This window comes from Micromesistius poutassou, assembly GCF_964030765.1.
Source record: "Micromesistius poutassou genome assembly, chromosome: 18".
Taxonomy (NCBI): Eukaryota; Metazoa; Chordata; class Actinopteri; order Gadiformes; family Gadidae; genus Micromesistius; species Micromesistius poutassou.
Window position 1 is genome coordinate 13,975,236 of NC_140288.1, and position 10,467 is coordinate 13,985,702.

The following is a 10,467-nucleotide window of genomic DNA, read 5'->3' on the forward strand; positions in this document are numbered from 1 at the left end:
CAGTCACATGAAAGTAGTAGGTTTAAACCTTAGTGTTTGTTAAATTGCTTCTTAGTTTTAAAGGTACATATTTGTTTTTGAATTTTTTTTTTTTTTTTTGATTATTATGTTTTGATTATATTCTTTGGTAAAAATAATAACATCCACCAAATGCAATCTGTTACGTTAAAACCATAAAAATGCCTTTTCAGTTAGTCCTTGTAGCTCATCTGGTGGTGCCAAGGTCAGTGGTTTGGTCTTCAGGACACCCCAGAAAGATTCACCAAATCTTTATTTGTGATTTATGTAAAAGGTTTAAAACCAAACACTTGCACACTTGCAAAGGGAAGCAGCTGGGGATAGACTTTGCGTGTGATATGATTATGATTATTGGTCTAAATAGTTATTTAAAGTTCTTCACAGTTTCTGTGGCATTGACACCAATAAATGACACTACATTATTATTGTGTCTGTGAGATCCGTAGTATAAAAAAATCATTGTGGTGCATTCAATTGCTTGTGGTGTTTGAGATGTGTTCTATTATTTAACCACCATTTGAACCAGAATTATTCACTATTGCCTAATTTGCCCCCTGACCTCCTTCGCTGGCATCAATCTAGCATATACATACAATTGCAGTTTTCAGCTGCACTTTGTCACTTTTCTACTGCAGCTATTTACTCCATTCCGAAATTTCTGAAGTAAAAAGTTTCTCAAGAATAAAATGTGCCCATCCACCCGTCATCCATCCATCCAGGGAATTGTACTCTTTCAAATCACTTTGTTCTGATCCACTTACTCAACCCCGCCTCCTCTTGTACACAAAAAGAAAGAAAAAAAAACATCCAATTTAAAGTCTATTGTGAGAACTAGTTTATTAATTAAGCCAAGGTTTACATCAATGTTTCATGTACATTTACAATTTTCCAGAAAACTCGAGATAAGCAAAGATGACAGTTGGGGCTGGCAGACTTATGTTATTGGGTGGACTTTTGGTTGTTTCTTTATAAAGGCCCACGGAGGACGATGGGAAATGCTGTAGCCTAACTTTATAAAACACTACAATCGCTCTTTTCTTATTTTTTTATTCAAAAACGTATTATTTGAGTGTTGTTTTGAAGACAGACGAGAGACCTTTCATAAATTTAGGGAGAAAAACACAAGTATTTGATTTTCTAGTAGCATAATGTATGCCTGGTTCTGAAGTTTGGACTTCTACGGTCCATACACTACACTCTACACCTTCCATAAAAATAGCCTATTACATTTATTATTATTTTTCAGACAAATGTAACCTACACTAAGACAACACACAGCAAAGGACATCACTCTGTGCACGCGTGCGCGCGCACACAGAGTACATCCTGACCAGTGTGTCAGGGTGACCTTCCTAACGGCGACGGGGCTCACAGAACGGTCTCGCCGCACGCTCCGCCGCCGCGTGGCCCCGAGCGCGCGGGCGCGTCGTCCCACACCTCGACGGGGGGGTCGGCGTGTGGGTGGACGGACGATGGAGGAGGAGGAGGAGGAGGCGGCGGCGGGGGGGGGGAGGGGTCGTGCTCTTGGCGGAGGGTGACCCTGGAGACCGCGCCGCGGCTACCGCTGACGCTACTGCTGCTATCGCTGCCGCTGTGCGGCCGCTGGTAGCGGTAGCAGAGCAGCGAGCGCTGGTGCTGCTCCGTCTCCACCCGGATGCTGACCTGCGCGGGCTGGGGCGGGGGGTTGGTCGGTTGGCGTGGCGACGGCGGTGACGCCGAGGAGGGCGGCGCTGGCGGTGGTGGCGGTGGCGGTGGGACGAACCGGGGGTCCCAGGGAGCCCCCCCCGTCAGGTAGACCGGGTTGGCCTGGGAGTGGGCGGGTGAGGGGGGGCAGATCATCAAGCGTAGCGTGATGCTGGTGAGGGGGGGGGAGATAAGGGGGAGGAGGGGGGGGGCAGAGAGAGAGGGAGGATGGTGGAATGTCATTCGTCTGACCAGTGGTTCTCTTAACGGGGGTCTGTGTACCCCTGGGGGTACGCACAAGGACTGCAGGGGGGGGGGGACTTGAAAATGTAAATATGAAGTCCTTCTGAATGCCAATAAACAAGTTCTGTAAATCTGTAAACGATGAACGAAATCATCAGTGAAGCCCCTTTTTTCACTAAGCCCTAATCCTACCGGTTTAATGTTCATGTTGGGGGGTGGGGAGGTGGGGGGAGGGGGGGGGAGGGGGGGGGTTGGGGGGGAGGTGGGACTGGAGCAAAGGCCTTTGGAAGGGGTGCGTTAGTGTGAAAATAGTGAGAGAACCACTGGACCATGCTCCGCTGGTCCGCTTCTCTCCCCCTTCACGCATCCACACCCATGTCCATGAAGTTGCAAGCGAGGGGAAGACAAGGAGGGGTGTAGACAGAGGAGTGGTGGAGACGGGAATACGAGAAGGGGGGGGGCAGACGGGGGCAGGTGGAGGCGAGGGCGAGGGGAGGTGGGGGGAGGTGGGGGTGGTGGGGCCGATGGGGCGAGGAGGACGATAGAGGTCCAGAAGGACGGCTCGGTGAAGGTTTTGAAACTATAACACCTGCTGTCCTTTATGAACTTGATTTCTGAGGAGGATTGATTATGGGACAATATCCACTGTGTTAATATGTCCATGATGACTTTCTACAAATCTGAAGCCTGCTCTGTAGACAGAGGATGTGAAATAGCCGCTGTAAAACCAGCCATGCAGCGACGGAATCACGGGCACGGGCATTTGGGTCACGAAAAAGGGGAGCAATATATAATAAAAATCATAATACTGTTTAATAAAGAAAACGTGCAGTTTCACCATGTCCATTTTCAGACACTGAAAATGCTACCAACACACCATCATCTTTGCTACATAATTCATATTGGGGAATGTATATTTACATTAAGATTTGTATTGTATCCTTTGTGATTTAGGAGGAGAATTGACACATGAAGGGTTACAGATGTCATGGGAACCTGGACTCTTTCATACGTTGATTCATCGAATTCGTCATGAATTCTGCGAATATCATAAAAGAAGAAAGGAAATCTGGCACTTTAAAAGAAACAACCAAAATGTAATTTCAATATAACCTAGTCGAGTACTGGAGAACAGGAGACCGCTGATTGGCTAGAATCAGCGGGCCTTTGTGACACTACATTCTCTTGCAGCGTCATCATGACTCAGCGTGTTTTTTAAGGTCATTAATTCACCAGAATGTTGGTGCAATTCCATTTGAATCCCGAGACAAAACAGTGCCAGGGTGTTCGTGTGATTATAAATCTTTGCTTCACTTGTTCATTGTGATGAGGAAAGCACAGGGACCAACGGCGACAACAAGACAGCTCCCCGTGTTTTCCTCCCATAAACCATCCAATTGGAAAGACTCTAATTCATTCACTAATAATAAACAGCATTGGGACACTAGAGATGCAATTTAATTAACTCGTGTTTGTGCTCCAGAAAATAATCTTGATGCAGTCACTCTAACTTTTGTTACATTTTGTTACATTACAATCTTCTATTTACTCGTGTTATATAAGCACAGCTCTATTGAATAAGACATTAATGCCGGGAAGTCATATAATAAACAGATGAACATAATCATTTGAAAATCTCTGCAGCCAAACAAAAAAACTATTAAGATTACAAAATGAAATAGATCAAATAATATTTGCATATAATATCAATGTTACATGTGTTGTCATATTGATATAATAACATCCTATCCTACTACATTTGAGTAAGGCATCACTCATCACTCATCCCTCTTTCTCGACTCCCTCTCTCTACTTTTCTCTCACTGACTGAAGTTAGCTGTTTAGGTGCTCTCTCTCTCTCTCTCTCTCTCTCTCTCTCTCTCTCTCTCTCTCTCTCTCTCTCTCTCTCTCTCTCTCTACTCTCTCTCTCTCTCTCTCTCTCTCTCTCTCTCTCTCTCTCTCTCTCTCTCTCTCTCTCGGGCAGACGGGACGTGGCTGTAGGGCAGGCGGAGCTTCAGCGCACAGTACCTGTGGTCCGAGTCAGGAGTGGCGGCCACCACAGCCGTGTAAGGGTTCACCCCTGGTGACAAGGAGAAGAAGAAGAAACACACAAAAAAAAACACAAAAGTACACAAAACACACAACAACGATCACACAGAGGCAATTTTTAGACACAGACAAACAACACACACACACACACACACACACACACACACACACACAGAAAAGACAAAGTAAAATCTCGGGCTGATGACATGATGACATGTGCCTAGTCGTAGGCAGCGGCCGTTCTGAAAGTAGCAAGGCTAGCTCTGCAGTATTTGACACTGGACTGCTAACCCATTAGCTGTTAGCATCATGGTTTGTGTTGAGATAGGAAGGAGTAATTCATTCATGGTGTGCATATCATCTATACATCTGTACAAATCTACAATCAACCTGTTACATATCATTTCGTCCCTTAAACATTCATAAGAACATCCCCAGAGGACTCCGTTGTGCAGAAGACAAGATGACCGGGGTGCAGAGAGACACCACAACACACGTACTCACTGTTAAGGGGGGGGCGGGGATGAGGTTGAAGGGTTGTCGGGGGTGCAGTCGGAGTATGGAGGCGGGGTTATGGTATCCATTGGAATCGTCACAGAGGAGTGAAGGAGGAGGAGGAGGAGGAGGAGCAGCAGGAGGAGGATGCAAGGTCTTGGAGAGGGAGGAACCACATACAGTGAAAGAAACTCGCCTCATAATGCTTATCACCGATGGCACGGTGTGACTGGGTGCACCAACAAACCGGTACTAGAGAAGGGGCGGGTGCACTTTAGAGGGGGGGGTTTAGCAGACACTAGAGTAGCAGACGCGCTCACAGACAGACGGTCACTTCAGGACGGTGTGCTGCCGCAAACATACTGTTGCTAATAAATAGGTGTGAGGCTCTAAGGGCGGAGGTGGATGGATGAGGTCATAGCACAGGGCGTGGATGAGTGAGGTCATAACACAGGGCGTGGATGAGTGAGGTCATAGCGGAAGAGGAGTGAGGTCACAATGGAAGAGGTGGATGAGTGAGGTAATAGCATAGGAGGTGAATGAGTGAGGTCATAATGGAAGAGGTGGATGAGTGAGGTCATAGCATAGGAGGTGAATGAGTGAGGTCATAATGGAAGAGGTGGATGAGTGAGGTCATAAAGGAAGAGGTGGATGAGTGAGGTCATAATGGAAGAGGTGGATGAGTGAGGTCATAACATAGGAGGTGAATGAGTGAGGTCATAAAGGAAGAGGTGGATGAGTGAGGTCATAACATAGGAGGTGGATGAGAGTGAGGTCATAAAGGAAGAGGTGGATGAGTGAGGTCATAAAGGAAGAGGTGGATGAGTGAGGTCATAGCATAGGAGGTGGATTAGTGAGGTCATAATGGAAGAGGAGTGAGGTCACAATGGAAGAGGTGGATGAGTGAGGTCATAAAGGAAGAAGTGGATGAGTGAGGTCATAACATAGGAGGTGCATGAGTGAGCTCATAATGGAAGAGGGGGATAGGTCTTAAGAATGAGGTTATATGGTAAAAAAAAGGAAGATAGAGGAGGTAAATGAAAGGTGGGTAGAATGAGGTCATAACGGAACAGAAAAGCAGAGAGAGCGAGGGAAGGCAGACAGGCAGTAGTAGTAGTAGTTGTTATACAGTGCCTTTTCAGCAACACTGTGGGACAAAGAGGAAACCTTTATTAGTCAGAGAACATGGACAGAGGAACAAAACGGTAACAACAGATGGAGCGAAGAGGGCATATTCACGAATCTGCAATCTGCAATGTGAATACATTCTTATTCATGATCGAAAACGAAAGGAATCTTAAGAAAAAGGACAGATTTCTGTGTGTGTGTGTGTGTGTGTGTGTGTGTGTGTCAATGAGTGTGTGTGTGTGTGTGTGTGTCAATGAGTGTGTGTGTGTGTGTGTGTGTGTGTGTGTGTCAATGAGTGTGTGAGTATGAGCATTTGTGTGTGTGTGAGTGCATGTGTGTGAATATGTGTGTGTATGGGTATGTGAGTGTGTATGTGTGTGTATATATGGGTTTGTGCTTGTTTGTGTGTGAGTGCATGAAAATGTGTGTGTGTCTTTGTATGTATGTGCGTGTGTGTGTGTGTGTGCGTGTGTGTGTACATGTGTACGTGTGTGCGCGCGCGTGTGTGTGTGTGTGTGTGTGTGCGCGCAGCGTGCGTGCGTTTGTGCGTGCGTGCGTGCGTGTGTGTGTGCGCGCGCCCCCCTCACCTCTTCGTCACTCTCGGGCTCCACCGGCCGCCTCTTGCTCTTCTTCTTGTCTCCGTCGTCCTCCTTCTTCTTCTTCTCCTTTTCTGGCAGGATGTCGTCCAGCCAGGCCAGGTCGTGTTGGGAGAAGATCCTGTCCATGAGCTTCCGCACCACCATCAGACCCAGGATCTACAGGAACAACAGAACCACCAGAACCATCAGACCCAGAGTCTACAGGGAACACAGAACCACCAGACCCAGAGTCTAGCCGTGGAGCTGAGGGTTGAAATAACCTCACACTGTGACGACCCTCTGGCTTGAAGTTGGGTATTTTTTGTACTTTTTTGTACACGCACACACATGGACATGAACGCACGCACATGAACACACAGACACCTGAACTAACACACACACACACACACACACACACACACACACACACACAAACCCACGCACACAAAGAAACACACACCCACACACTCAAACACACTCCCACATAGTGATTGATGAGGAGTATTAACTGTGTGCCGGGGCAGGACAGCGTCGTTGATAGGGCGTTTGACTCCCAGCCAAATTGTTCTGGGTTCAATCCTCATTTGTATCTTAACATTAAGTTATCCATCCTTAGCAAGGTGCCCTAACCACCACCTGGTCCTTAACGACATGCTCTCAAGTCCACTTGGATAAAATGGTCTCTACTAAATAGTAAAGCGTATTTACCCAGAATTCTCTATCAACAGCATCACAAACATTACATATTCACACCACCTGTTATGTTTTATTTTATTAAATTGGTTAAATTCTATTAATTAAGTTAAACTATTACATTACAAACAACTCTTCTCACTCTGTCTCTGTCTCTCGCTCTGTCTCTCTCTCCCTCTCTCTCGCTCTGTCTCTCTCTCTCTCTCTCGCTCCGTCTCTCTCTCTCTCTCTCTCCCTCTCTGTCTCCCTCTCTCTCTCCGTCTCCGTCTCTCCGTCTCTCCCTCTGTCTCTCTCTCTCTGTCTCTCTCTCCCTCTCTCTCTCTCTCTCTCCCTCTCTCCCTCTCCCTCTCCCTCTCTCTCTCTCTCTCTCTCTGCTACGCCCTCACCATGACGGGGAAGACGATGGCCAGGAAGGTGGACTTGAGGGTCCAGAGGACGGCCAGGCAGATGATCTGGACCAGCGTGAAGAGGTGCACTCGTCTGAGGGGCACGTGCCGCAGGAAGGAGAAGTCGGGCTGGTGCTTGGCGGGCATCAGGTACAGCTTCATGCGCTCCCAGAACTGGTGGAGCGACACCAGCGCACGTCAGGATAAACGAGGACACGCACGCAAGGAACTCCAGAGTTTAACACTGTTTTAATGTGTGGCGCGATAACGACGCATAAAGTGGACTGTGATGTGGAACGTTATTAAATCATCTCCAATCGCACAGCGATGGGGAGCCATTTTGTCTCTGCGTTCAAATCTAAACAGCTTAGTGTTAGAGTAGTGTACTCGTTAAAATCGTAATAATAATACAGATACTTCATGTTATGCCAAAATGAATACCCCGGCTTCACTTCTTGGCTAAAATGAGTAAAAGAATCGGACTGAATTATCAATATAAATTGCATTAAGTAAATTGCAACACAAATTGCAAACAGTTTTTTTCTAGAATCTGTGGATGCGGAAGGTGGACCCACCCCCCCCCCCCCCCGCCCGTATCCACGGCAACACCTACCTGAATGCCACTCAGGGAAGCCACGCCCATGTAGAGGAAGACTCCGTAGAGAACGGGCATGGGGATGTACTGAGGACACAACACAGCGTCTCAGTTCAACACCCCATGAAGAACAACAGGAGAACATTAACAGTTCAGGTAACATTCAGGTAACGTTCAGGTAACGTTCAGGTAACGTTCAGGTAACGTTCAGGTAACGTATTGTAAACGGCTGACCTGAAGGACTGGAGCCAGGAACACAGAGACTCCGGTCAGAACAAACACCAGGATGCCCGTCAACCTCTGCTCACTGAAAAACACATTAGTTAATTATTAGAAAGACACCTAACAAAGCAAATCATTTGAATACAAAATAACAATAGCGTACAAGCGACAAAATGATAATTATATCAATGCATTTTTTTGAATTAACTCCTGCAATGGATCATCAAAAATGTGATAAAACACAGATCTTGTTACTGGAAATTCACTGAAATTATGATGTTACTGAACATTCTAGGATAAACACGTTACTGAACATTCTAGGATAAACAAGTTATTGGACATTCAATAATAATCTTTTTCCTGGACATTCTAGAATAACCATTCTAGAATCTAGAATAGCCACGTTACTGAACATTCTAGAATAGCCATGTTACTGGAACATTCTAGAATAATTATTTTTACCGGACATTCTAGAATAATCAGGAGGAGGCGGGGCTTACCGGACGCCCAGGAACTGGGGCTGTTCCCCGGGGGCGCTGGACTCGCTCTCCATCTTCAGGGAGTCGATGTGGGCGATGGAGATGACGGTGGCGGCCACGTACCAGGGCAGGCCCATGAAGGAGCACACGGCCATCAGCACCCCCACCCACAGCAGGTCCAGGTGGTAGCCACAGCCCTTCTGCAGGGAGCCACGCGCGCGTAGACTGGGTCAGTACTTCCGTCAATAGACGGGGTCAAGTTTTGTGAACTTTAAGAGGGAAAAAAAAGCAACCTATGCATCTCAAAGGCGACACATTATACCACCGGGTGTGAGTGTGATGAGCCGTCACAAGCCGTTTTGGAAATCGGCCTCTTCTGACATCACAAGTGGGCGTGTCCACCTAGATGTGTGCTGGATAGATCAGTCTACCGGCCCACCCAGTGGACCGTAGCAAACGTTGCTCATCTATCCGTCACACATCTAGAGGTGGACAAGCCCACTTGTGATGTCAGAAGAGGCCGATTTTTCAAAAACGGCTCGTGACGGCTGATCACACTCACACCCGGTGGAATAACGTGTCACCTTTAAACATGTCTTTAATGATGGAAAGAAAATCCCAAAAGTAACGGCGTTTAAAAAGGGATCGGTGATGAAGCTTGTAACGTGCGAGTAGGTCCTGAAATATGCAACACGCTATCGGCATCGGCGCGCCGTTGAGAACGCGTGAAGGAAAGATCTCCCACCTTGAGCTTGTTCTCCTTGCGGTTGACGATGACGGCGCTGATCTGCTGGTCCATGAAGATGAGGATGGTGACGAGGAGCGCGGGGACGAAGCTGGCCACGTACACCCACCACGGGTTCTTCCCGAAGGGCATGATCAGCCAGCCGCGGTCGGCCGCGTGGGCTACAGCACGCACACACACACACGTACGCGGTATAGACAAATAGACAAATGGACACAAGACACACACATAATGTTACCAGATATATACAACATGTGAATACAAAATACATCATACTTGCACACAATTTGCACACAAAAGAGGCAAACCCACACAACACACACACACATGCATGGCATGCAAAAACGCACAACCACACACACAATCACAGGCAACTGAGCGTTAACAACAAACACACATGCTCATCTTATCGAACACACACATCTCTACTAAAAGTACTAACTATATTTTCAGAAGGATTTCACAACAGGATACCTTGACTTCTGTTGGGACAATGAGTTTGGGAGTGTCTAAGCCCATCAACATGTCCAGACCCACGAAAGTCATGATGGACATGAAGATGGAAAAATCACTGATTAGCTTCCTTAGCTAATGATCCGGTAGCATAACAAACACACATCCAGACACAGGGATATATACACCAGATAGAGGGATAGACACACCAGACAGAGGGATAGAGACACCAGACAGAGGGATAGACACACCAGACAGAGGGATAGAGACACCAGACAGAGGGATAGACACACCAGACAGAGGATAGAGACACACCAGACAAATACACAGAGTAACAGATTGGAGGATTGGATTTTTGGAATAAAAGAGGTAGGAGGGTATATGAGGATGGACAGAAGAAAAAAGATCAAGAAAAAGTGAAAAGAAGAAATTAATGCAAGATTGACCAAATCATAACATCTTAATCAATAGTTTGATGATTTCTAAAAGTGATATCATAATAAATAATTATAAAATTATATTTATTATAATATCATTCGAATGTTATTCACATTAATACACCATCATATACTCATTCACTCCTAGACACTCATTTCTCTAGATCTTCTCAACATATACAGTGATAACAAAGTATAGTCAATGAGAAAACATTTAGCTTTAGATCAAAACCTGTAATACAATACAATTCCCCCGCCCCAGG

At 46.4% G+C, this 10,467-nt stretch overlaps 1 protein-coding gene across 1 annotated transcript in view; it reads right to left on the reverse strand.

Moving 5' to 3' along the window:
- Window positions 1-848: 848 nt before the first annotated feature.
- The window catches only part of slc4a5b (solute carrier family 4 member 5b), a 28,314-nt gene continuing 18,695 nt past the window's right edge, over window positions 849-10,467 (reverse strand). Inside the window, 11 exon segments of the mRNA XM_084483335.1 lie at window positions 849-1,873; window positions 3,973-4,024; window positions 4,497-4,644; window positions 6,204-6,371; window positions 7,274-7,447; window positions 7,887-7,955; window positions 8,103-8,175; window positions 8,591-8,769; window positions 9,315-9,463; window positions 9,466-9,475; window positions 9,789-9,902. Coding sequence (XP_084339461.1) covers window positions 1,387-1,873; window positions 3,973-4,024; window positions 4,497-4,644; window positions 6,204-6,371; window positions 7,274-7,447; window positions 7,887-7,955; window positions 8,103-8,175; window positions 8,591-8,769; window positions 9,315-9,463; window positions 9,466-9,475; window positions 9,789-9,902 — 1,623 coding nt within the window. The 3' untranslated portion in view covers window positions 849-1,386.